The 27,744-nt window shown below is 38.9% G+C and overlaps 1 protein-coding gene across 1 annotated transcript in view; it reads left to right on the forward strand.

Moving 5' to 3' along the window:
* The window catches only part of SUSD5 (sushi domain containing 5), a 39,874-nt gene that overhangs the window by 3,017 nt on the left and 9,113 nt on the right, over nucleotides 1–27,744 (forward strand). Inside the window, exons 3-5 of the mRNA XM_064703377.1 lie at nucleotides 5,943–6,120; nucleotides 18,098–18,216; nucleotides 27,141–27,329. Of these exons, the coding sequence (XP_064559447.1) occupies nucleotides 5,943–6,120; nucleotides 18,098–18,216; nucleotides 27,141–27,329 (486 nt within the window). The remainder of the gene's footprint in view (nucleotides 1–5,942; nucleotides 6,121–18,097; nucleotides 18,217–27,140; nucleotides 27,330–27,744) is intronic.

Consider the following 27,744-nt stretch of genomic DNA (forward strand, 5'->3'; position numbering starts at 1 on the left):
TCACAAAAATCATGACAGGGAGTAGGCAATAAAACCGACAGCTGTTGTGGTCTGGTGAAGGTGTAAACCTTCAGAGCTTAATTGATCTCTCTTGACCATTACTTACCGTGGCACATATTGCTGTAGCACAAATAGGCTGCAGAAATACCCAGGCAAATGAAGAAATAAAATATAGCTCCATTTCACTTTGCAGCTTTTTTCCCCAGTTGAAATGATCTTGCTCAAAGCTGTTCAGGTCCAGGTCAGATGGACAGAAGACTCCCCAAGGGCTTGTTCATACTCTGAGGTACCATGGTGTGCCACTGCCTGTGCAGTTACTGGAGAATAAAATGTGTTATTGTGGCAGTTCTCAATTGTATCACTGCGAATTCAGGAGGTTTAAATTGTTTTCCATTTGCACTGGAATAGGAGAACGAGGATGTGACTTCCTGAATCCTGCACAGGAGTTGCCTCCACTTTTTTTGCCTCCCTCTTTTTGTTTTTCCAAGTCTGCTAAAATACCCACACGTATGAACCATAGTTTTCTGCAGAGTGCTTGCTCTGACACAGGAGAGGGTGATGGCGATTCATCCTCCGTACCGAGACACTCCTGAAATGAAAAATGTGCTAATTTCAAAGCTTCACTAATTGTGCCAAATTGGAGCTGCTCTGTTGGCTGAATTTGGATCACATGGAGTCCTATTGGTCAAGCCAGCAGTCAGCAGTGTCCATGCATAGTGCCTGCAGAGGTTGCAGGTGAAAGGATGCAGAGTCCATGGAGCTGGGCACAAACAGGATCTGAGAGACATGCCTCTAACTAGAAACTGATGACATCCAAAGTAGGAAAGCCCCTCTACTAAAGTATTTAATTTGGCTTGTTTTGCATCCTTTTTTTTTTAAAGTAAAGGGAAAAATGTATGGTTTTTTTCTTCTGTTCTCTCTTGACACTCACATTTCTGTAGCAGGTGTCTACACATTTCATTCTCCTGCTTACAAAATAACACACATTCACGGGTAAACAATTCCAACTATTTGGTCCTAAACTGTCCAGTAAAATCAGAATTTAGGCTCAAGCTGGGTTTAGCTGATGGGGAACTCAAAGAAGACATCTTGATTTTGCTGTTTTTCTGATGATGCAATATTTTTTTAATTGAATAAGACATCATTCACTGTTGTTTCTCACAGAAATAAACTACACATTTGTGAACACTAAGTAGAATTAGTAATTAGCCAAATCTCTGTCTGCAATTCTAGAGTGACTGGATCTTCCACCTTTACACTTACAATCAAGATACATTGTTTCACATATCCATAGAAATTAAAATTAAATTTCTCTAGAAGCACAGAAGTGACATTTCCTTCCTCTGCTCTCCTTCATCTCAATTTGAAATTTTAATATTCAATTAAAAATGTATCAGACTCCACTTTTGCACATCTTTCACCAAATTTGTTTTGTTGAAACTTAATCAGTTTTATTATTTGAAATAGGAAGTGTCATGTCGTGAGGTCAGCACACTGGGCATACCTTTTAAAGTGCTTTCATTTTATATTATTTTTGAGGGATGTTCTTACTTGAAGGTATATTTGACTATGCAGTTTTCTGATCCTTCTTCAAGCATGATGCAAATCCTGCTGAAGACATAGGAAATTTGAACTCATTTCGGTGGGCTTTGAGCTGTGCCTGTGCACCTCAGAAGAACTTCTTGTTGCATCTGTTTCTGTAAAAGAATAAATCAGCCAAACTCTTTTCTTGATAACCAATAGAATTCTGTTAAACCCACTGATCTTCTGTAAAATATAAAGAAACAGCTTTTGGACTGGTTTTATTTTTGAAGAACTCCTTTTTTTGCACTTCCACATATCTGATTGTGGATGACTTGAGAGACATTGAAAGCATTATGAGGATCAGTTGTTAGAAGCTGAGTTTGGCAAAATTTGGAGCTGGAAATAAGGTGGAGTAAGAGTAATGAACCATTGGAACAGTTTACTATAAAGTGTGCTGTAAATTCTCCATTACTTGGAGGCATTGAATCATGACTGGATGCATGTTAAAAAGACAAGCCCTAGTTCAACCATGAATTTTTGGACTTGATGGTGGAATTGCAAGGGGAAATCCACAGTCTGGCAATGCAGGAATTGAACAAGGTGATAAAAATGATTCCTAGAAGCCCTGAGATCTATGTCTCTGTGGGTATGTTTTCAATCAGAATACAGTGGGGTACTCTTAAGTAAAAACTATAATGATCTATTGTAAAAAATAACTAAAACATTCTCAATAAATCAAAATATAATCAATATTCTGTAATAATAGTGATCAGATAATGGTAGAAGATAGCAATCTAATATAGGCTAGTTATTAAAGAGGAAATCTCTTTTGTTTCAAGCATGAATTTTTCATGAGAACTCTGAATCCCACTGACAAATAGAGGTTGGAAGAATGATGTCTTATTATTTATGCCTCATCATTGAAGTGAAAAGCTTTATCACTTGTTTCAAATGGGAATCTAAAAGAATCTCACTGTGACAAGAATCTTTTTCATTCTGAACCTGCTAAACTCAAGATGCTCAGTATGCATCCTGAGAAATACTACTTTGCATGGATTTTTAGCTTGATCTTGAAACCAATAGGACTTTCATTGTTTAGAAAAGCTCCAGAAAAGTGTGTCATTTTGGTAACAAATTTCCACCCCCCTGTGGAGGTGAGAGTGTTATGGGAAACGAATGTTACAGGGCAGAAATGAAGTGACAGAGTTGAGAGGGAGCTGAGACACAATGACTGCTCAAAGGTGCCACAACCAAAGGCATACTGCATTCTTCACGTACACATGATCCTCCAGCCTGTGTCTTATGGAAATACAGAAGAGTCTCACATTTAAAACAGAATGACAACACATATCTTGATACTCTGTCAGAGATAAGACTGATTTCAACCACCCCAATATAAAAAAAATGACGGCTATGTCATCAAGTATAAGAGACAATACATTTTTAGGAAACATTTCATTACAAGTAGGACCAATACAAATGTTACAAATAATTATCCAGGACCCTTAGATTCTCTTAGACTGAAAATGATGCCACTTTTGAGATTAAAAGTGAGAAAAATTTAATACATCCATATGATGTATGTTAGCCATGACACTATAAGGTGCAGAATTCAGTGTTGCAGTCTTTTTTGTTTAAGGGGATTTCCTGTTTTCATGTGGTTTTGCGGTTTTCCTGTTACCATGCTAGCATGTCTCCTGTATTTTTTCTATCAATGCCCCTCAGTAATGTGACACATCTCAGGATATTGAGGACTCAGCTATTCCATTGGTCATCCACCTGATAAGTGAACTTTGCTTGCTATTATATTTTCTAAGTAAGAAATTAGACAAAACAAAGGGCACATCTTGAAAACTGGGCACATAGCCAGAGAGCTTCTAAAAGTTTGAAGAAAAATCACAGGTTGGTCTGGCAAACAGATTGGCCTTCTTTACCCACTTGTAACCAAATTCTGTCTAACCAGAATTTCCTATAAAGTAATTCACTGTAACTTCCCAACCTGTAAGTCTTTCCTAGCTCACCTTATAATTCACTTGTTTGTATAATTAGATGATCCCAGATACCTTTTCAAAGGACAAGACTCTGTTGGCAGCATCTCCACAGTTTCTAGTAAAAAGTTAGTGCATCTTAAGTGCTAGCAAAGAACATAGCAGTAGTCAAGGGGAGCTGTCTCAGCCCCTGAGATAGGCTAAACTCCTTTAAAAATGTAACTCTTGCTCACTGGTAAAATGACTAAATAATTAACTAATTCTATCTAGATGGAACTCAAAGCTTGATGATTTTCCTTTCTTTAAGGTTTCTGAGTGAAATACTAATAGCTAGAAAATAAGGGTTATGTCATGTCAAAATAACATTCATTATTTAATTTAGATGTTATGCAAATTTGCCCTATATGTCTTTGACAGTGCACCTCAATCCTGACAGTCTAAATGTAGAATGTGGACAAGTTTTTAGCTGGGACAGAACCTGTAAATCATTACACTTAATCCCTGTTTTCCTTTAGGAGCAAAAGTTGTTTTGCCACTTAAGAATGGCTGTTCAAAGTCATCACCTCTCTGTTTATACTGTCTCTCTCCCTAGGCCATGCACATTTCACTGAGTCTGTCGAGGCTTTGGAAAAAGGAACCACATCAGTGTCATGTGCATTATTTGGGACATGTTGTAAAGAATCCTGATGTTTGTGTACTCAGGGATGTAGAGGCTTGCTGCTTTCACTACTTTGTGTAAAACCCCCTGTTCTAATTACACTTAATGGTTTTGATTACAGTGGAGAATGCAAAGACAATGTAACCTAGTGGTTATCACACTGACCAGTGTTTCTGGCTCTATTCCTTGGTCAGCTACTGTTAACTGCCTCAGGAAAATCACTCTGGGTACTCTGAATTTCTGCTCCTTCTCATAGCTGCTTGTCCTGCTTATTTGAATTGCCATTTTCCCAAGTCAGGATGACTTCCTGCTGGGCACATGTAGAATTCCCATCAAAGTACGAGTCCTCATTAGGACATGTCTACCCTTGTTAGCTAATGTAAACACAAATTACATGCTTGCTGGAGGGAAACTACATTTTTTGATGTAAGGACTGTGATTCTTCTAGTGGGTGTAGTTGTGCACAGGTGAGAACAGAAAGCTGTCGGGGGCAGATCTACCCTGTATAAGTTGCCTGTATTTAGGATTAAAATTAGTTTTACCAATTTGTTGAAAGATTATGTGGTGAGAGTGGCACCTGGTACAGAACCAGGCTGAATCAGTCTGAGAAATTCCCAATACTGGTCAATATCTCCTGTGAGTGTGAAGCTGGCTACATAGCAAACACTGGGTATGTGCTGGAAGTTATGCATTCCTGTAACCACTGCCACGAATCCCCTTTGGAAATAAGACATAAATAAGAGTTTCCAGGCATTTACTGAATGAATGGTGCTTAAAAAATTTCTTCCTGCAACTGCAAGCAATCTCAGTCTGTACCTTTGAAATCTAGGAGGAATTCTGTGGGATGTTATCACATCCTTCAGATGTGATAGAAAAAAAAATAGTTATGTCAAATTAAATGTCAGCTGCAAAGTGTCTCATTGTTTATTTCTTTTACTGGAGCACCCAGCTAATATGTTCATTCCATAACCCAGTAACTTCTCAAACTTCATTGCCAAAACCCCAACTGACCTGTTCCCAGTTGCCAAAACCTCTAACTTGCACCCTTTCAGCTTTCCTGGTATTAGATAAATTAAAGTAAAACAAACTGAACTGAAAATAAAAATAACACAAAAAATGTTATGCTAAATATGTTCTCATGCTCATTCAAAAAAAATAAAAAGCCTTCCATTAATAAAAACTCTATCTCTCTTTCCAAAAAGACATGATAATGAAGCAGTCTGCATTTAGACACCAGATGTCATGGAATGACATAATTTTGATTTTAGAGAGTAAGTGTAAATCTATTTCTGATGTGGAAGGCAGGGCTGCAAAACTGGCTTTTAGGCATGTGCTTACTTTATGGATGTAGCTGTTAGAGAGTAACTGTAAAATGTTTAGTAATGGATTCCAGCATTAGTAGCCTACAGGAGCTGTTCTTTGTGATTTTAACTTTATATGTGCATATGAGAGAGTATCATGCTTTATCTCTCCAGATCTGAAGCACAGACCTACAGAGGCAAGGCAAGCTTCCCCTCTGAGTTAGGAATGACTAGTGCCATTCTTGCTTTTCCTGCTGTGGACAAAATTAAAAGAAAAGCTAACACAAGGATATTTACAGTCCTGATTGAATTAGGCTTTCCAAAAAAAAAAAAAAAAAAGGTGGGCCATTAAAAGAACCTTAGTAAAAGAAAGCAGGAAGGCTTTATTTGGTGATAATTTGCAATATTTATGTTGAATATGTATTGAGTACAATTCCATGATGGATGACATGTCCTTTCTTGGTGTTGCAGGGAAAGTGTTTGCACTTGAGTCCAAGAACAACTCTCAGGGTCTGGATTTAGCTGAAGCTGAGAAAGCCTGTGTTGACCTGAGTGCTCGCCTAGCAACTGCAGAAGAGCTGAAAAGGGCTGTTCTGGACTGTTCTTTTGCTGGCTGCACCACAGGATGGCTCGCCAGTGGCTCTGCTGGGTAAGGACAACAGCATAACACCTTCTGGGAACTATGAATGATGGTTGTCAAGCAAGTTTTCCACCTTGACTAAGATTTACTGAAAAACACTGGCCACAATTCAATCACCATGACATACAGCTAAATTGGCCACTCTCCCCCAAGAATTAGTTTTTTACAGCTAATATTGCAGGTGCACAAGTATTCATCAGTCTCACATTATGATTTCACAGATTTGATGCAATTTCCTGTCCCTGGCCTGTAGTGGGGTGCTGAGCCCTAAAGAGCCTTGCAGGACACATGTCCTTGCTGAGGACACACTGCAGTTGGTGTCAGTGTTATTCTGCAGTCCTTCAGAAGCTCAGCAAACAAAACTTCTCACGGTAACCACGTGTCTGTCTAAGATATTGATGCATGGCTGAGCAGACAATAGGCATGTTCAAAAGGGCACTGAGGCACTTAGAGATGATAACCCACATGTGGTAGGGAGTTTGTTGGGAAAGCCCACCAGGGAACTGACATTGTCGCTCAATGTGTTTGAGGCAGCTCAGGTGACTCAACGTGGCACTAGGCTGAGCTTTTCCTTGCATGAAGCACTGTTGCCTCTGTAGATCCTAATTTAAAGTAGGAATGTAAATGGAGGGAATGTCTTCCCTAGTGTTGAGGGAATGTCTGATATCACTGAAGCTGGCACCATACAGGAATTGCCCAAAAGGAGTATATCAAATCTATTTTCAATGTTCAATGAGGATGAAGCTTTGTTTTATGGAAAAAAAGTTTCCAAACTTAAACATATTATTAGGTTTTGTGACAGTTGCCAGTTATTTTAAGTAAACATTGGTGTTTCTGTATTTTTAGTAAAAAAATTTCCAAAGGACAGAAAAATACTACTATTAATGAAATATTACATTGAAACTATTTCAAGGAAAAGCAACCATTTTCTCCAATTGTATTTTTTCCAGGTGAAAAAATTGTTTGAAAATTTATTTTTATGTAAAAAAGAATATTCCAGAAATGTCACAGGATAAAAGACAGCGATCTAAACCCCAAAAATCTTTTTTCCCAAGACAGTTGCTGAGATGTCTTGCAGGCTGACAAGCCAGGAAAACCATATAACTGTAAGAAGTCCATGGCAAAGTTGTTGCACTGGGTCTTTTTTATACAGCCTTTGTATTCTGGAAGTAAGGATGGGTAGGAGGAGAAATCATGGCTTTTTTATCTAAGCAATACCATTAGTTAGTCCAGTGAGATCCTCATTTAATTGCTACAGGCACTGGAGCTGTGACTATTAATAGATCAGCTGTGGACTGAATATTTTCAATATCAAAATTGTGATAAAAACACATTGTAAACATGGGAAGGAAATGAAGACTTTTCATCCATTCTAACTTGCTGTACTCCATTCCCCCAGTAAACCTGTCCTTAGCATGGAAGTCTCTAAACTATTTATCAGAAAGAACCTTGTGGGGGCACATCAGCACACCATTGTTGTGCAGTCACCAGGTCTGACCTTCACTGGAAAGCTTCACTAGAGAGAAAAGCTCTTCAGAGCTGGAATTTTGTACTCTGGGGCTATTTTACCCATGGCTGGGCAAGCACCAGAATGTATGTTACTTGGTTCGTTGAACTGGGTATTTTTGGCTCTGGGGAAAAATAGGAATTGTGTACTGCCTGAAAAGGCTAATCTGTTTTAACTGTAACTAAATGCAGCTCTAGAGAAGGAACTGAGCTATTGAGCTCAAAGAGTGCAAATGGGACAAAGCTGTTTAAGTTGAACAAGTTCAGCTCCAATACAGAGATTTACAGAGAAATTTAGATGAAAGGGTGAAATGATGCCAAAAGGACTTCAATGATAATACATGCAGGAGGAACATGCAATCTACTTGAAAATATCTTTACAGGGTCTGATTTACCTCTGCCAGGTCAGGAAAGATATGAGGGCATTGCTATGGACAGCACAAAGAAAACCTCTGTCTGACTACAGCTGTAGTAAAAAACAGACAAACAAACAAACAAGCAAATGTTCAGCAAACGAAGAAATTGCTAGAGCGTTCACGGAATGGCATGAAAAATATGAAAAACATATATACACGTAGGTCAGGGTAATAGCCTCCTTTGGAATATTACATGTATTGTTACAGTGTCTTGGGAAAAATACTAAAAGGGCCTCAAAAAAGGGCTCAAGAATGACTAAAGTAATAGAAAATCTATTAACAAGGAATTCCAATTATTTTACTAAATTATTTTTTAAAACGTACCGATTCAATACTTTGGGCATTTCTTGATAACTGGAAACATGACAGCAGGGATAAAGGATAGCTGGTACACAGAAAAACCTCTACACATCAGTTGATGTAACCCAGAGAAGGGAAAGCAGGCTTCATATCATGCCCACAAGTTAGAAAAGTATGGAAAATTATTTCCAAAAGAAAGGACTCTTTGCTGGGCACACCTTGTGTATTTATCTTGATGAAGCTCCACATCTTTGAATGATAGGTGACCTCCCCACATATGGCAGGTCCAGAACTTTTCAGGAATTTATAAGCTGGATCTAAAACCCTGGAATCCTCCCAACAGCTGACAGGCATCCAATGCAGAACACAGAGCTTCAGCTGAAAACTCTCCTGTATCCTCTTAGACTGTGTACATCAGAAAGGAGACAAATAGAAGGGAACATGATAAAAGTTCCTGATTTCAGGAAGAATGAGGTTTAGTTTATTTATTTGGTGCCTGGAAGATATCCCAATCTTTCCCCTGAGGAAAAATGGATCAGACATTGGCAGTAGAAGTAAACACAAGCAAATGATGTGATTGAAGCCATTTCAGTGTTGCAGATTTTCTGACATGCTTCAGCCTTCCTTTCACCACTTAGATTTAAAACTGAACAGGAGCTCTAGCAGACATGTAAGGACTTTTTCACTGCTAGATCCATTCTCCAGGTTTTGCACAAGTCTGTGATTTGTTCACTTCTGATGGCTATTTATGGTTTTAGTGAGTAATTACAATCCCACTCCTGGTAAATATATCCATCACTGTTGATTATTTTGTCCTTATAATTATTTTTACAGCCAAATCACAGCCTGGAAACCAGTGGGAGTTTCTCCTGTTGTGGCAGAGTCAGTGTGAGCATGTTTATACTGCTTGCTCTCTGGGCTATAGCTCTTCTGTGGGCAAAGAGGAGCATTTGGACTAAAGACCCAGTCCAGTTTGGGTGACTGTCAAATTTCTGATGACTGTCATGTAAATGCAGATCATCCATATTTAAATATGTCCACTTCAGTCCCTGCAAACTGGGCTAGCCCAAGCAGCAGGTCTTGATGAATATGAATCATTTCAACTGATGCAGAATGGAAATTGCTTAAACAAATAGATCCCTGCCAGTAAATCCAAATGCACAATAAACTGGGTGGTTTTGTGGTTTGAGCAGCCTGAAACAGAACTTCTTTCACAGGAATAAGGGCATGTTCTTGTCTTTCCCTTGCAGTTGTTCAGGCCAACCCAATTGAGGGTTCAGAGCTCTTCACACAGACATGTCCCTGGCAATCCAGGGGCTTGGGAACTTTTTGAGAAGAGCCACTGACAAGTAGGCAGGGATAACTTCTCCCAGCAAGCCAGAATTAAGCCCTTTACAAGTCAGTCCTGACATGTGTAACTTATGAAACATTACACATTGTTGCATTTCAGGAAATGAAACATCGTTAGGCAAGTCTCATTTGTCAGATGAGCTCTAATAGCTATTTATACTAAAAATGACACTCTTATGACTTACTTGCATGTCAGACAAGTGAGTCAGTAAAACCATCAAGTGATCTGCCAGAATATAAATGAAAAAAGGTGGCACAGTTCTCTGAAAGGCTCTCACTGCTATCTTTTGAATTCAGATGTCATGCTGGAAAACTTTGTGTTGAGTCTTCCAACACTGGGCAGCATGTCCTGTAGGGTTTTGACTTCTTTTCTGGGGTTTTTGAAATTTAGGAAGTGAACATGACACAATTGGTATTAATATCTACCCTGTGCAAACAGCCATTTATTTTAGAAATTGTTAAACATCCTCAACACCTTGTATTAATATCCCCACAGCAAATTTACTCATTTCCAGTGCTTTTGTAGGATGGAAAAGCTGAAGCTGTCCTATTCCCTATCCTGTTCCTTATTTGCCTGCAAAGAGATGGAGCCATGTTTCTCTTCTGTAACAGCTTTGAAGCTCTGCACAGAATTTTTCTTCTATGACAGACTTCCTGCAGGGCTGTCAACCTGCTTCTTTGCATGAAATCCCTGGGCTGGTTCCTACCCAGTCCCTGGAGCATTTATTCCAGAGGGGATAAGTCTGGAGTGAGCAAGCAGAGTCAGCTAGAATAAACTCTGCTGTGAGAGTAAGAAGACAGGGTTTCTTTTCTTGGCTGCCCACAGACCAGGTGTTTGTTACCAGGAAAATTACTTGGTCTCTATTTTTCCTTCCTTTTGTTAGCTCTTTGGGTTTTGCACTGGCTGCGTTTGAATGTTTCTACAGTGTCAAACACAAGAGAGCTCTCACTGCAGATGACACCAGTGGGAAATGTAATAATGAGAGTCAAATATGGCATTTCACAAAACTACCTACTTCTTTTTCTGCCTACTGTGTGGGACTTGCCCAGTACCTGACAGTATGGTATGAAAAGCACATTTCCTGGGAAAGAAAAACAGCAATATCCAAGGAATTAAGTAAAGGGTCAGTTGCTAACCCTTGCCAGTCCTCTCATCTGTATTTGTAAAGCCCTGGGCTTGTGGGTCCCTTGAAATTCATCCAGGTGTACACACTAAAACAGGCCCTCTAGCTCTCTGCAGAGAAGCAGGTCTGGTGATGTGTCACTTTGGCAAGCTCTTGGTTTTATTTCAAGGCTGTGCTCTGCTGACTGGTGATAATGCACATGAATTTGCTCCCACACATGTCTTTGAGGCAGGTCAAGTAATTCCCTTCAAGAGAAAAATCCAGACATAACTGACAGGGCATGGTCCAAATCAAAATGCTGAAGTTGCTTATGAAATTGTCTGAGGAGGTCTTGGGCTACAGAATGCCTTCATGTCACAAACTCTAGTCCCACAGCTCACAGCTCGTGTCATGACTTTGTCTTCTTGTCAAGCTGCTTCTTGTCAATCTTCTCATGCAAGGTAAAAACAAAGTAATTGTGTTTCAGGAATAGGGATCTCTACATAAAGCTCAGTCAGGAAACTTGAATTTAGGAAAAGGGCTTGGCCAGCTTAGTCCAAGGGATGGTATCACTGAGCAACGTAGCCATGAGCCACTTTCCATCACCTTTGGGAGGAGAGAAGCAAAACTTGGGACAGCAGCATGGACAAAGTATGACAGCTATGTTTCTTGTGAAAGAGACAGCCCAATCATTGAATAACTTTTTAGAAGATGTATTTTTTTGAGGAAAAGCACTGCACAAAAGAAAATACATACGTTTTTTGTATTTACTAGGACAAGCACCCAAATCACCATCTGCTGGACTGTAGCATCACAGTCCTAGAGTTGCCATTTGCTAAGTGAGATATGACTCGCACTTTTAGATTGTATTTTTACTGGAAGGTGTTTTGTAACGAACTCAAGGGATTTAGCAAAACTTTAGCAAGCTTTGGCACAAAAGGCATGGGTTTGCTAGTGAAATTAATTAATGCCAGAAGGTTAGAAATCTTTCATAAGACCAAGGAAAAGCAGAATATTGAACAGAAAGACGACTTTAGTGATGGAGTAACAGAGATGGGATGCAATGCAACAGTATTTTATGAAGGCTATTAGGAATTTCTGCCTTAAACCAGCTAGAAAGGCACAGCAGGAGAAAGAGCTGGGTGCAGTCACAGAACACAGGACAGCAGTGGGCTTGTCAAAAAGTGAAATAACTCACCTAAAATTTGTGAGAAAAATGAATGTGATCATCCTAAAAGACATCCAGCAGCAATTCCAGGAGAGAGGGCAATACTGAAGAGCTTGAATGAGGCAGCAGTGGGACACCACCTGCCATAGTGTAATGCAATTCTCTGCAGCCAAACTCAGGAGGTATGGGCTAAGACTACGATTAGACAAAAGAGGCACTTCTTTTATCAAAAGGGGATTAAAGGTGATGATTTGTTTATCTGAACAAATGAAGACAGAGGTGGGATATACTTATTCTTTCCAGATGCACAAGAAGTGCTAATTCCAGGATTGGAACTTGCCAAACCGTTCTAATGAGGTTGATTTTCTACTTTTCAAAAGAAGTTAATGTATTTTGCCTTTTGTTATTCTAGAATCACTGTAATGCTTTGTTGTATCTGAAAGCCTTTCCTCTGAGGATGAAGCTGTTTTGTAAATTATTAGCATTCAAAAAATATTTTTGTATTTTTTTAAACCCTTTGGTAACTAATCAGTAACCTCTGTTATGAAAGCCATGGATTAAACTGGAGCCTGTAAAGTGAAATTGGGTAAAACCACCTTTCTAGTGATGCTTGACATGTCATTGAGCACCCAACTGGTCCAGGCCAGGAAGCAACATGCACTCCTTTGCACACACTCAGAATGCTCAAATTATATGTGCCTAGTGATGTTAGAGTAAAATGGCCATATAAAATCTTTCATACTAGGCTACAGTATGAAAGCCTGCATGAATGGGCCATATTTATTTAATGAACAGAGGCCTTACTATTTCAGTAGTCATACGTACAATTTTAAGCACAAAAGGCTGCATTTTGGTGTATATTTTTAAGAATCTAAAGGATATTGGTTCTGCCTTGGTAAGACCTCCTTTTGACATTTCCAGTGGCAGTATTGCTGTTGGAATGTCTTCATGTCACACTTAGCAGCTGCTTTCTTTGGGACACATCCAGCCAAAATTAGCCTCTATAGTTCCCAGGCAATGGACTTTCCAAAGCCCACCTGCACTCCCCTTCATGACTTTTCAGGGAAATTTTCTTCCCTTTGGTAATCATGAACATGTCATTTATATTTTATTCCTCATCAGAGCCAGCTTTGTAATTTGCAGTTTCCCAAAATACAGAGGGGAAAGACTAAGAATAAAAACCCCCTAGTTTGGCTCCCAGACTACGGTTGGTTTTTTTCTCTTACCTAGTTACTGAAACACAAACAGTAAAGCTGACCCATTAAAAAAAGGAAAAGCACAACATGTTGAAGACTTTTCTTTACCAAGAAAAGTGACGAAGTTTTAAACTTTCTAATTAGGGGAAGGTTTCTTATAGTGTGTTATCAACCAGACTTTCAGAATGCCTCAACAAATACATTGTTCCTGATCTTCTTCTGAGCTGCATATATTGCAAGCTCATACTACTATGAATCAATGTCATAAGACCATTCTGACTCAGTTCAGTGAATTTCAGTTCAGTGAATTTATCGACTAAGACTACAAAACCTAAAATCAACTGGTGGATAAAGTAGCAACTGGAAAAAATATCCCACCTACTGTTTTCTGATGGATCACACTTTATCATATAAACTCAGCTGTCAAATCCATATGTTTTAACTTGGGCTCACTGAAATATTTTCGAGTATTACAAAATTGCCTTGTGATTTTCTTAGAAAGCAAAATTATCAGTGGATACTACTATAAAAAAGGGTTACCATTTATATAAAAATACTATGTCTTTATTAAAAAATATTTTCTTATACATACATACATACATACATAAATTTATGACATTAGCTATAATTGCAACAGTTCAGGCCTATAATTATAATATATTTATTAATACATATTATATTATGGCATATTATGGCATATTATGGCATATTGTAAAATAAGTACTATTCATGCCAGCTTTTCTGCTATTTCCATCTTTGAGAGTGGAGCAAAATATAGCAGTTACTCATTCATTACATAATACATTAGAAAAAAATTTAAGCAGCACAAGACTAAGCAGAAGGCTTCTGGGAAGTCTGGTTCATACCTTACTGTGCCGCATATTAGAATTTCTCTCTGTGTGTGCACATGATATCTGCAATATCTGAGTCATGGCACAGGAAAACAATGATCAGATTGGCCAAGCTCTGATAATTTTCCAAGGTGGGCACAGAAGAAGGAGTGTTAATTGTTCTTAGTTGGATGAATTGTATTGAACAACAGGAGTTAAGCTGAGGTTCAACAGAGTGCAGAATTCCTGGTCTCCTGTTTTCTCTTTTGGGGGAGAAGAGGCATCGTGAAGCAGTTTGTCCTTCCAAGCTGGGTAGTAGTAGACTAAGAAGATTCCCAGTATTTTGTCAAAGAAACAATGGAGACACTTTTAGGCACCTTTCAATTTTTCACCTGAGAGCAGGGGCTGCTGTCAACACCACCAACCACATCTTTATCTTACTGGATAACATGTGGTACTTTCATGGTCTATGGTGATAGTGTTTCTGATTGGTTTTTATGCTGAGCTTGTGAGCTCATGGCCATGTAAGAGTAATTTTCAAGGATGCACAGATGTTTCAGGCAGATGTGGATCACAGACAATTGTTATGGGTGATATGCTGTCCAAACTCAGTATGTTTCTTCTGAGCATGCCTGCCTTCATCAGAAATCTCCACAGAAGGAAAATGAAATCAAATCTGTTTGTTAACTAAAAGGCACAAAATCAAGCACTACACTGCTCTGAGCATCAGATGACATTATATGCTGAGAAATGAGCTTAAGTTCAATTAATGCATGAAATTATCCATAAATAGAATTGAATGTACGTGACTGCATTTTTCTGAATAGCTGTGTAGGTGGATGTATCCCTTAAAAAGTACAAAGTTTGTGACATTCTCTCAGCCATGATGCACACCCCAGGGCAATAATTCAAAACAGTCAAGAAACAAACCAGGCAGCAACACCTCTCAGCAGGGCGCTGGAAAGAGTTGAACAGCTGTACAATATTTTTGCCTCTTATTTCAGAACAGCTGTGCTGCTGCTGAAGAAATTTCAAGATCTGATGAATTCTGAATTGGTAGCCATTTTTCAGTCATGAAAATTGTAACATTGTAGCATCACACTCTACCTTTTAGAACTGTGACAAAAGTGCACCTGTGTATTTAATCTCTATAGATTAAAAGCTAACATTTTAGGATTTAGGGCAACCCTCAAGAACTCAGAAAGTAGACTGTTAATGTGTATTTTTAGTCATACCTGAAATCCCACTGACTGCAAAGAGACTATTTCTATGCCATGGGTATTGCAGGTCTGATCAACTCGCTACTGAGAAATGTTGAGCACTCTTGAAGCTGTAGCCATCAGCAGCAGTAACACCTTACTGAGGGTTTTCAAAGCTTGCAGGACTGAGCTTCAGGTGGGAAAACCACTGTCAGAGAAGAAGGAATGAAAGAGATTAAATAGATATTTTCTTCCTTCAGTCTTTTAGAATCACAGAATCATTAAGGTATGAAAAGACATCTGAGATAATCAAGTCCAATCATTGACCCAGCAGTGTGTCTTGTGTACAAGGCAAGATTTCTTTCATTTCAGAAGAATTGCATTAGGATGCTTACAGCTTTAATCACATAAATTTCAATATGACAAAAATCCAAATTAAAGTCCTAAGTAGCAGATCCATGTAAATACACATAAAAGATCTTAATTTAAAGCCTTTCTTTATGTATTATGTTGAAATCATATGCAAGGTACAACTTTTTAAGTTTGGTCACACTGGATAGCATCTGAGATAGGTTCTTAAAATGAATTAGCTAATTGCTAAAATCTACCAGCTACAAACTTGCAATTTATTGTACAATATTTGAAAACAAAAGGTGAGAAAACTAGCACTTTAAGTATGATATATTACTCATGAACCAGGTATCCTGTTTTGGCAATGATCTCATTGTACCAAGGATGTGTCACCCACAGATAACTTTGTAGCCTGATGAAGAACTAATAAATAAATTACAGTGTTTTGGGCAGAAGCAAAATAGATAGACATAGAAATTGGAATTCGAAATCAGAAAATTCAAGGCGAGACTTTAAAAAATGTCTTCCAATTATCAGGAATTTTAGTCTTTGATAGAACGTAGAAATGAGTCTGGACTGATTTTCAGAGACCAGAATTGTGTGTTGGTAACAGTCTTCAAAACAAATTTGTTTTCTTTTTTGTTTTCTTTTGTTGGTTTCTTTTCTTTTTTTTTTTTTTTTGAGAGAAAGAGAAAGCTTGAAGCCTAAAGTACAAAATTACAGACAAAAAGCACTTTTTTTTTGCAGTCATATAATTATTTGTTTAGTTAGTGTTGCAAGACATAACTGATCCAGATATCTAAGCAACTGAGTAATTATTGGAAAGATTAAGGTTGATGAGTTAATTTTTGAAGGGAAGCATAAGTGTCTCATTCTCATAGACCTTGTAAGACCCAGTGGAACAATATGTGAACATTATATGCATATAGAACATTTCTAATTGATGTCCGGATCCTCCTACTCATCTGAACTTATTTTAGCAGGTCAAGTTGCTTTTGTCTAACTGCTTAATTACTGATTTAGAGGTCACAGACTTTAAATCCATTAAATTATGAGAGAACTGGATTTAAAACTTGTGGGGACAATATTGTCCTTAAAAAGGGACTTTTTTGAAGAGATTATTTTTTTCCCCTCAAAAAATCAAGTGGAACTTTCTATACAAAGGAAACAAATTTGGTTTTAAATCAAGTAAAGGGGCTTTCAGCAGGGAATGACATCATGTTGTTTTCCAGAGGAGAAGTGTGGCAGGAACCATTCTGGTGCATATGCGTGACCACCACCATACGGCTCATTTCATGTTGACTTTGTTTGTTTGTATTAAAAGAACATTAAAGTTACATATTTAACTACTCAAAAGCTAACACATGCCCAAATGAAAATAGTCTGTACAACCATAATTCAGCCTATTTCTGTAAATCTCTAGATAACATTTAAGTGCATGATCAAATACTGGGTTTCCACTGGATCTTTTTCACTCTCAATTAATGGGCATTTTATTTTCTTTATTTTGGAGTCTTTTGTATTATTGGATTTTTTTTAATCTTTTTTTATTCCTCAGATTTAGTGGAGGACTGATGGCACATTAGTTCAACCATTGCAAAATACAAAATTATAAATTTCCTCCACTGGAAGGATTCGTTCTGTGGAAAGTGTTTTTATCTTCCTTTCACTAGAATAGCTGACAGTGCAACACTTCTACAAGCTTGCTGTCCACAAAAATATAAACCCACACCATTTATGTCCAGCTGCAAAAATTTGCTCTGAAATTACTTTCCCAGCCTTTGTAACCTTGAATTTAACAGTAAAACCAATGTTTTCTACAACAAACTCTCTTCCATTTGCTAGTTTTAAGCAGGCAGTACAGCTGAAAGAAGAGATAATTAGCAAACTCTTCATCATCAGCATCCACAGGGTTGTAAAACCCAATACAGACCTAATACCTTTCTTCAAGCCTATCAGGGACAACAGATTAGGTACTGCTGAGTACCAAACCAGAAGAATTGGAGTTTAATCAAAAGTATGAAATTGTTATTAAAAAAAAAAAAAAAAGAAAAGCTGTTTTTCTTCTTTTTCTTCCATGGACCCAAGCTGAATTTTCTAAGTTTGACTGTATTAGCTTTTGAGCAGTTAAATATACAACCTTAATGGTTCTTTAATGTAAATGCTAATAATTTATAAAATTTCAGATCAAATCTTGAGTTTCCCATTCATTTCTATCCAGGTGCCATCGCTGGGAATATATATTGCTGAACTGTGAGAGCAAAATATTGACTTAATTACTCTGGGTGTAGGTCTGATATTTAGAAGTATTACAGAACATAATAAGATAAACATCCTTTATTGCTCCCTATGCCTTGAACTGATCTACAGTAAACATTTTTCTAATTACTTCTATTTCTCCCTTGGCTTTTTTTCATAGATCTTCCCACTCTACTACTTTATGTGCCAATGCTGAAACAGCTAAGGCTAAAGCCTGACTACTCTGATAAAAAAATCTCCAAATTTTACCTGCATGTACAACTCCAGAAGATTTCTGATTATTGTTTTCTTCTTCTTCTTTATTTTAGGACAATTATATGCAGAAAGACGGGCAGCAAACAGCAGAGCGTGAAAGCCATTGATGTTAAAATTGAAACCGATCCCTTTGTGAATGACCAATATGATGCTTTTTGTGTAAAGGATGAAGGTCAGCACTGCTATACTTCTGAAATAACACAGAGTCATCACTGTCTTGCAACATTTAAAGTTTTGCCTTCAATTTTTCTGCTGCTGAGAGAGAAAGGGGGAATGTTAAGGGATTAATCTTTGTAGTAATCGCTCACTGCAAGAGCCAGCTGCTGCAGAGACATTGGTTGCAGCAAATAAATTGCATTGTCTTTTGTCTTTGCTGCAGTTTAGTGAGTTCAAACAGCACTACTGACCTGGCAGAACCCATTTTGGTGCTCACAGAACATACTTTATGGAAAGGAATATATCTGGCACCAATCTAATGGAGATGGCTGAAGCATGTCCCTTACTCAGCACTGTAGCTGACTGTAACACAGGTTCCCAGCTGCAACACACCACCCTGTTGTATATCAGTATACAACATTTGTATTCAAATAACTTCATTTAAACGTCATTTTAGTTTAAATTTGGTTTGGTTTTGGTGTTTTTTTAACAAGTGTTGACAAGGCTGCTAGGGACACTGATATATCCCAGATGATTCTGAAAACCAAATTATTTCCAATTTATGTCAGGGCTTAAATTTTTCAATGTTTAAGTTCCAGAACCCACAAACGAAAATGAATTCCAGAGACAAAAAGTAAATTGTTACTAATAGGTACATAAAGAAATTTGGGATTACATAAAGAAATTACATAAAGATTACATAAAGATTAAAGATTACATAAAGAAATTTGGGAACCCTTGAAAGAGATTGTTGATGCCCACAGTGAGTTTTTGCATCTGATTTCCAAGAACAGCAAGGGTGAGCTGATGGCATTTACTGAGAAACAGTAAGTTCCCAGCACAGGGGGTCATTCTGATAAACTGTCAGTGGCAAGAGTGGGGATGAAAATATGGTTGAAGTGAAATGTGGCAGAGGTGATGCATATTTGATGTACGCCAAATTGTTCTTTTTAGAAGGAATGACTTTAGCAGAGTTTGGCCATCCTCTCAAGTAACCCTTGTGATATCAACTCCAGGCTCCGTGCTGCTGCGAGCGATGCCAGCCTTGTCACCCAGTTGCTAATGTGGTCACACAAGCACCTTTGTGCTTTCTCCATGCTGCTCCTCACACATAGGACCAGCTCCCTGTAAACATCTGCAAAACTCTCTCATTGTCTTCCTTCAAACCTCTTTTGTCATCATCCCCCCCCTTGAAAAAAACCTTGCAGTGGGTTGGGACAGCTGTGGGATGCTGAAATCATTGCTCTGGCCACTATTGTTCCATTGTGCCCTTGTGCTCCCCTGTGTGCCCCCACCTGCTCCACCCGGAATGTTGGATCTGGGAAAAGGAACTGTGTTTACCTTTTGGGTTTGGCTGCTGCTCACAGTAAAGGGGCAGACAAGAACATAACCAGACAAGGCTATGCTGGAAAAGAGCACTACATGGGACTGAGAAACTGCATGTTTTAAACTCTGGGGGAATTCAGATCATTTGCAAAGAGTGTACAATTTGTGAAGAATTTGTTTTGTAGAAGACAGGGAATTTTCTGATGACAGAAAGGGATGATCATCCCACTGCACTCAAGCAGCCTTTATGTCAGAGATGAGCTATTTGTCGGGTGCAGGGAAAACTTGGGACTCTCAATGTGAGATCAGCAAGCTTCGTTTATTGAGGAGAGCATCAGACACTTATACAGCAAGTAATAAGCTTATGAATATTCTGTAATTTACACTGTCCATTGGCCACACTACAACATCAGCTCTTCCCCATTCCTTAGGGGTTACATCTCTCTTTTCTCATGTCTCTTTCACTATTTGTTATCATACTACAACTAAGCCTAAAGACACGCTATCTTGCAGGTGCAAGACTTAGAATGTGCCACAACCTTGTACTTTTCCAATTCTTAACTACTCTCTCAACACCTTTACACACAGAAACATTTCTGGATGACTCTAAGGTTCCCTCTTCCTTAAATAAATAAAAAAATTGGGATGCAAAGCTGATGTTTGAACAGAAAGACTTAAGTGAAGTTGTGTGGCAGAGCCTGGTTTACAGCTGGTATGAAAAGAGCAAAATCTGGAAAGGAAACGGCCTTAGCCGTAACAGTAACACACAGAGCTGTTGGCTGATGAAAGAATATCCTCAGGGATGCCACTTCCAGTTTTAGCAAATATCCAGTAAGAAGCAGCAAGAGTAAACTCTGCACCGCAACCTCACACACAGCATATCTGTTCTGATCTTATGTACATAAGCTAATAACTACACATCTAAGTTTGGATTAATAAGTTGTTTCTTACTTGAAACCTCATGAATATTTTTTTTTTAGTCTTAGAAAAGTGGACATCCCTTTTTATCTATACATTTGCAATTATAATATAGTAGTACATAATAGTTAAGTGCAAAAGGCAAGTTGTTTTGCCCTGCTGGAAGTTATAAATCCCAGGTTTCTTACACTGAGAGCTATATTAATTTCTTCAAGCCCTTTCATTTCTTTTATATCCACCCAACTAATAAAGAGCAGATATCTCATTATTATTATTTCCTTCTTTGTCAGACTTGGCTGAGAAGAGCCAAAGGCTCAGACAGATTGGTGGGCTGAAAACAGACAGATGGAACAGTCACAATCAACCTCTACTTCAGAAACTAAGCTGACATTAATAACTCCCTGCAACTCTACCTTCAGTTCATAGGACTGTGCAGAATGCATCTCAAAACACCATGAAAGTTCTAGTACAAACCAAGTTGACTTCTTATCCCTTGATTTATAACTGATCTTCACTCAATTAACCTTTCCCATGCAAACGAGTGGAGTCAAATTCCTTAAGCACACATCTCAGCATGCCACTACACCAGGGCAGCAGTCAGATGCTGCAAGAGCTCTGGGCGTGCTCACAGCATCAGGCTTCTGCAAATAGAAGTCCTGAAGAGAGAGACAGTTTTTTGGTTTGTTTCTGAAATGGATTTTGATCTGTACACACAGAGGAATCACAGCAATTGTTGAGACTGAGTCATCTTTTATGGGGAATTGATTCTAAGGGCTCTGTTTGACAAGGAAAGACGTAGCTGTAATGTTTCATGAATGCTCTGAGTATCGCTGCAGTTTGTACAGTACAGAGAAATGTGTCTTCTCAGCTTCTCATAAACACATGTTTTATGCAGCCATTAGAGTCAGCAAGTCTAAAGCAACTCTGTACCAGCTCAGGATATGCTGAGAACATTTCCCTTTTAGGCCCTGAGTGCCAAAAAATGTCTAAAAATATATTAGATTCAGCCAATTTTGAAAATGCAGTATCACACCTAAGTTAGATCTGGCACCCAGAGTGTGTATCTCTATCAGAGTTCATAAGAAAATACCTTAAAGTATAAAGTAGGTAAAACAAGAAAATCAGAAAACTGAATTTTTTCCTGCCTTATTTTTTGTAATAACACATACCAATCAATTCAATATGAATATATATAATCTTTTTTGTTTTCTTTCTTATTTTTTTCCTGCAGCAAAGGAAAAATCTCTTTGTTAATAACCCCCAGGTTTTAGTGGTTCTTTCTTTCAGTGACCCACTGTTATTTACAGGCAACAAATAAGATCTGTTCCATAAGGCTTTGATTTGCTGCCACCACAAGAAAACTAAACAGGCAGCAACTTGTAGTAGAGTACAGCATAAATGCAAATCAAAGTTTTTAAAATATGACTGCTGGCTCCAGATATCCATCAAAGCTTGATGGCTTGTATACATATTTTAGTTAGCCTTTTTCAGCAGTAAGAAAAAAAAAGAAATCAGTGTATTCTTTACAGCAAATTCACGAACTGTACTTTACAAGAGCAATCAAACCACAGTTTGCTTTGTGTAATATTTGAACTACTTCTTTGTATTTGTCATGCTTTGTTGTAGATATAATGTTTTTAGTGCTACAGCTTTATTTTTCATGGCTTTGTATATAGCTGACAGTTAATTCCCACTTCTCTGGTGATGTACCTTGAACTAATAAAGTCCCACAAGTCCTGTCTTGTCTTTCGTGTCATAGGACATGAAAGAACAAAAGCACACTACTGTTTTCAAGGTGAAAGGAAAAAAAGGGTAGTTTATTTTCTGACTCCAACATTCATAGTTTTACAAAAGTTTCAGCGGATTGGAGGGTGACAGTGACACCTCTCCAATGACACTGGTCAAGCCAACAGTCTATCAACTCTCTCCTCCTCCACAAAGGAATGCAAAACAATGAGTTATTTACAGAAAGTGTGTGAGAAAGTTCACAAGAATGTCAACATCAGAAGGCTTAGAAAATCTTAAAAAACCAGGGTGACACTGTCTGATGTCAGAGGCATTGGCATCCTAGCATTGGTAGCTTACAAGCAACATTTACATTGGCTATAATTGAGTTTTGACTCTTCATACTCAGTGCTTCTATCCAAACAGAAAAATTCCATACACTTTAGGGTCTCCGCAATCAAGAAGCAAAATAAACATCCTCACTCATCTCATTCACAGGTTTGACTGTTAGGAGTTGCATTTTCTAATTTCTTAATGACAAGATGACATCCTAAAAATTCCAGTGGCCTCTCTGGAAAAGCTCCACTGAATTGAGTGGTTGTAATGGGAGATGTTTTATGTCAAAGGGGATGTATCATATCAGCTTTCAGAGTGTGGTGCACAGTTAAAGCAGCAATTCTAGATAATCAGATTTCAGTAAATTCCTGGTTCTGCCAGGTGGTGTGGAAGCTGCAGTCTGCATCTTCTTCATGTTGATTTTTTTGCATTGATCTTAGGCTATCCTTTCTGTAGACAGTATTTTATCAAGGCATCTCAAAAAAATCTTTGCAGACTAGTGGAATGCTTATAGTTCAGATAAAGGAGATGCTTCTGGTGTAATCTGGACTGGGGAGGAGAATTGCTATGTTCTTAAAATGACACATGCCAACTCTTTGCCAGAAATCACCTGTCACAAAATCCCTTCCACATGTGTTCTGGGTTTAAAGTTACTATTCTGAGGAGATATTTTTCCTAAAAGCCAATCATTACTGCATGTGCTAACTCAATTAACAGGAGATCTCTTTAGTCTCATGTAAAAAATAGTTACTGAGTCTCTAAGATGTCTGTAACCACAGCTGTCACTAGCCCTAACATATCTGTGCTCAACACCCATATATATCTTTGCTGTGCCACTTATTCCCATGCATTTACCAGATGTTGACTCTGCACATGTATATTGAGCTCTTTCTTGACTGTATGGTGACTTTCACTCCAGGACACAATCTGTGCTAAATTACCGCTGATGTGAGGACCTCCTGTGAACTTTAACTAATTTCCTTATATCTGTGCTGTGCTGTCTTGCTCTGAAGCTCAATCCACCCTCTCTTATTGGAGGTCAGTTATCAATATATGGAGGCTTGTTATCTGTTTGACCTCAATGTCAACATGTAGAAAATTCTGGAAGGGTCACGATGTCCAGAAACCAATTCCAAGTGTTCAGTTTTAAGGTATGATCTTGGACATAAGCAGGCAGAGCACGGGACCTGCTTGATGTTCTGCTGGATGGCCCTTGAGTATCAAGCAGATCCAGCTTTTTTACTGGGAACCATGACTTGGGCTAATCGTTCAGCCAGTAGCAAGAAAATATGCAGGTTTGTGGGAGGACAGATGAGGGAAAAATCAGTGCTCCAGATGGATGGAGGAGCCAGCCCTCATCTACCCAACAGCAGCTCTGCAGGCAGCCCCTGTGGTCACCTCAACAAAGAGCACTACTGTTCCTCTGCATGACAGGCTGCTGCCAACACACCCTCTGTCACGCTCCGTGGCCCAGATCTGCCTCCTCTCCTCCAGCAAGAAAATGGCCTCAGTGCCAGCACTGAGCACACACTGTTGTTCGAAATAAGCCCATGCTCTTCCAGCCCCTGGTACAAAGGCTGCACACAAAAACATGGGGCCTGTCCCCAGAAGTGCCTCGGTGTGATGAGTTGCTGTGCCAGTGTCACTTCTGTACGTGTGCCAGAAAGAACAGGTTTGGCAAAAGGCTGAGCAGGAATTGTCATAGCAACTGAGACTGCAGCAGGATGAGGAGCCATAAGATGCTGTAACCTGGAAAATTCCTGTACATTTTATGCAGGAGAGGACAGCAGCAAAATGGATGTAGGAACTTGAGTTTGTCTTTGCAGTGTATCAGCTTTCACTTATGCTTGTCCATGCTGTCACTCACATGCTGTCACCATGCATGACCTTACAAAGTCTCAGGTGAGAGAGTCAAGAGTTCCCCACACAGTGTCAGTCCATGAACATCTTTAAAATCTCTGCTTTTCTTTCTGCTCATGCATCAGCCAGATCTCTCTTTCAGGGGTTCATAATTCTGTTACGGAGTCTGTTGTCAAATTTTACTGTAAAGATCCCTTTGGCTTTCCTCTTTCCTGGAAGGTTATAATGCGCTTTTTGAATGTGTTTGCCATAGTTAACTAATGTGTTGCTTTTCTGCTTCCTCTGGCAACAGGATTAAGAAGCAACGTTTTGTAGATAAGAATACTCTCTGATGTGTAATTGTTCCATACAGCCCATACAGCCTTGGGATCAATACTTTCATCAGAACAGATATACAGCTCCCATTTGTAGGGATGGAAGTAGCTACATAAATAAAGTACACGAAACGCAAGGCTCTGTAGCCTTCCTATGAGGCAATAAAATAATTTTTTATACCTTTCATCCACATCAATCTCCGTTCATCCGGCCAGTTCACAGGAAAGGCATTAGCTGCTAACTGCTCCTCACTTCCTCGGATGTCAAACCTCCATAAGATTCTATATAAAGTGAGCTTTGTGTAGCCTCAAAAGCTTGTTTTTTCTGTCAGTGTGTGTGTGCATAACTCCCACTAACTTCTGAAGGTGTTAGACGGTATATATATATATATATATATATATATGCCTCTGTGTGTGTACAGTACAGAGAACAAGCTTCAAAGTTTGACTTCAGTAGCATGTCCCTGATATTAGTGGCAGATATTTTTCAGTATACCAAGTTGAGAAATGGTTAATCAGGTCTCTCAGACAATTTCCAAAAGCCCGATCCAAAGGAACTTTCACACAGTGTGGATGTTTATCATAGGATTTTCATTACACTACAAGGTAAATGACTGGCAAAAATAAATACATCATATTTCTAAATAAGCATGTATTTACCTATGCCTGAGTCAGAAGTGGGTAGACGATGGGAAAAGCTGCAGCCTGAGACTCACAAGTGTTTTTCAAAAATGTCCCTGGGCAAAAGCAGGAAAGCATGAGTTTTTGCAGAGGGGAGATTGAAAAGGCTTTTCTGTCAAGCCTATTGCCCATTGAAAAACCCAGAACATGAACTTGTGTCAATGAAACACTTGTCTTGCTTGCAAGATCTTATGGTGATGATGCCCTAAAAGTAGACTCTAGCAAAATAGCAAGGATGCTCTTTGAAGATGTTTCTTCTTCTGCATGCTTAGGAACATTGTCTTGGAGTCTTTTCAGCTTCCAAACAAAAGCTTTTTCAAGGAACATCATCTTTGCTTTACCAGGTAAACAATCAAGTTTTTGTACCAAAGCAAACTATTTCAACAGGAGAGATCAATACTAAAACATAGACCTAGCCCCATGTTTCCCTTATCCCATATAATTACCAGAACTCACAGCCTTTTAATCTTGGTTGTTCTGTATCTGGACAAAAGAAGGTTTTGGATCTTCTAGACAAAGTAAAGAGAAACAGCTGATTTTTTTCTAGCACAGTCAATAGGGTTGTAGAGCCACTGGAAAAAATTCCCAGATTTGAGAAAGAACATAGAAGTGATAATTTGTACCAACACTGCAGTCTTTGCCCTTGGGTTTCTTGGTAAAATCCATGTTCTTGCATTATATTTTTGTTTGTTTGTTTTGTTTTTCTGTAACCAAGAGGCACCTATTCCAAAAAGGGCTGTAAAAAACATGGAGGAATAAGGGACACTGCAAACCCCTTGTGAAGAACTCTTGACAGGGAAGAAGGTCTTTGAGGAAAGAGAATCCACAATGCTCAAAAGTTCTCTAGAAAATCTTGATCTACCTTGTTAACAATGGCCAACATCATTCAAACCTGAAAAAGAGAATTAAAATTCAGTTTACACTGATGGTGGCAGCTGTCAGCTGTCAACCTGCCTCCTCTCCACACTTCTTTAATGCAACAAAAACCAGTTTTGATTTCGCTCATAGTAATTTTTCTCCCTGGCTTCTAATGCTGTCAGCAAAAATACTATCAAACATCTTTTTGAGTTTTATGCCCTGCTATAAATTTAGCTCTTCACATTCTCATAGACAGCAGAGCTATGTTACCCCTGGGTGTTCTTAAGCTGAAGTCACTATTTATTTTAGGGTGTCTCTACCCTGAAAAGTGAGATTTGAATATCTGGGAAGATCCCTGATTTGAGAAAGAGTGGAAGATTAGAGATAGTCTGAAAACTGAGTGGTGTTCACCTGGACCTCTTCTTTCTGTGAGTGCGGATTGGGCCATTGCTCGGCCTCTGCTGGTTTCCTACCGTGTAGAAGAGATGAAAGCGCTGGTCTTAAACAATCCCACCAGCATTTCTGTGGTTAAGAAAAATGACTGTGTCCAAATTGTTGCATTCAAGTCCCAACCTGCCCAAGCTCTTGTTAACTTTTGTAGAATCAGGCAGGGAAGACAGCTGTGATCTGGCACCCTGCCTTGTTTGAAACAAGGCCCTTCTAAATGCATGACTGTCAGACGGTAGTGGACCATCACGGCAGTGGCATCGCAATTATAGCCCAGTTTTTATCTTCCAGCTGTAATGGGTAATTACAGCTGGAAATAATTGTGAAAGGACATAAGGGCATGAAACAGATGAGATGTACAGCTTCTGTGGACGTGTATAAGTTCATCCTCAGGAAAACTCTTAGCACTGCTCTTAGCACGGCACTAAAAGACTATTGTGAAGTCTTTACAATGTCATCTCTTTTTTCCTTCCAGACAAGCCCTGTGGGGACCCACCATCCTTCCCCCACACCATCCTGCACGGCCACACTGGCTTTGACATGGGGGACGAGCTGCTGTACGTCTGTGCCCAGGGCTATGCCATGGGCAACAAGGAGTCGGCGTTCACGCTGCTCTGCGACAGCTGCGGCGAGTGGTATGGCCAGGTCCAGGCCTGCGTCAAAGGTCAGCCCAGCCAAAAAACTCTTCTTAATCTGCCCCAATAAACAGGCAAATGCTTTCTATCTTGCACCATGCCTCCAGGATTTTTGTCTGCAAACGCAAGAGTAGTTGCCCAGATATTTACTCCATTAAAAAAAGTGAAAGTGGGTTTTCTTACCAAATGACTTGACTCGAGAAAAGATTTTTCAAAAAAAAAAAAAGACCAAACCACAAAACCCCCAAGCAAATTGTAAAATGGCATTTCCTTAATTTAAACCCTCAATAAAAACCACCTTTATGTGTTAGTTAAATTCTACAGCAGTCTTTTAACTTTCCCCTTCTTTAAACATAGGCTGAACAGTACCATGAGTTCAGACCTACATGTAATCTGAATTCTGCTTTCTCATGTTACCTTGTTCAATGCATAAACCCACCATTT

This window comes from Zonotrichia leucophrys, chromosome 2 (assembly GCF_028769735.1).
Source record: "Zonotrichia leucophrys gambelii isolate GWCS_2022_RI chromosome 2, RI_Zleu_2.0, whole genome shotgun sequence".
Classification (NCBI taxonomy): domain Eukaryota; kingdom Metazoa; phylum Chordata; class Aves; order Passeriformes; family Passerellidae; genus Zonotrichia; species Zonotrichia leucophrys.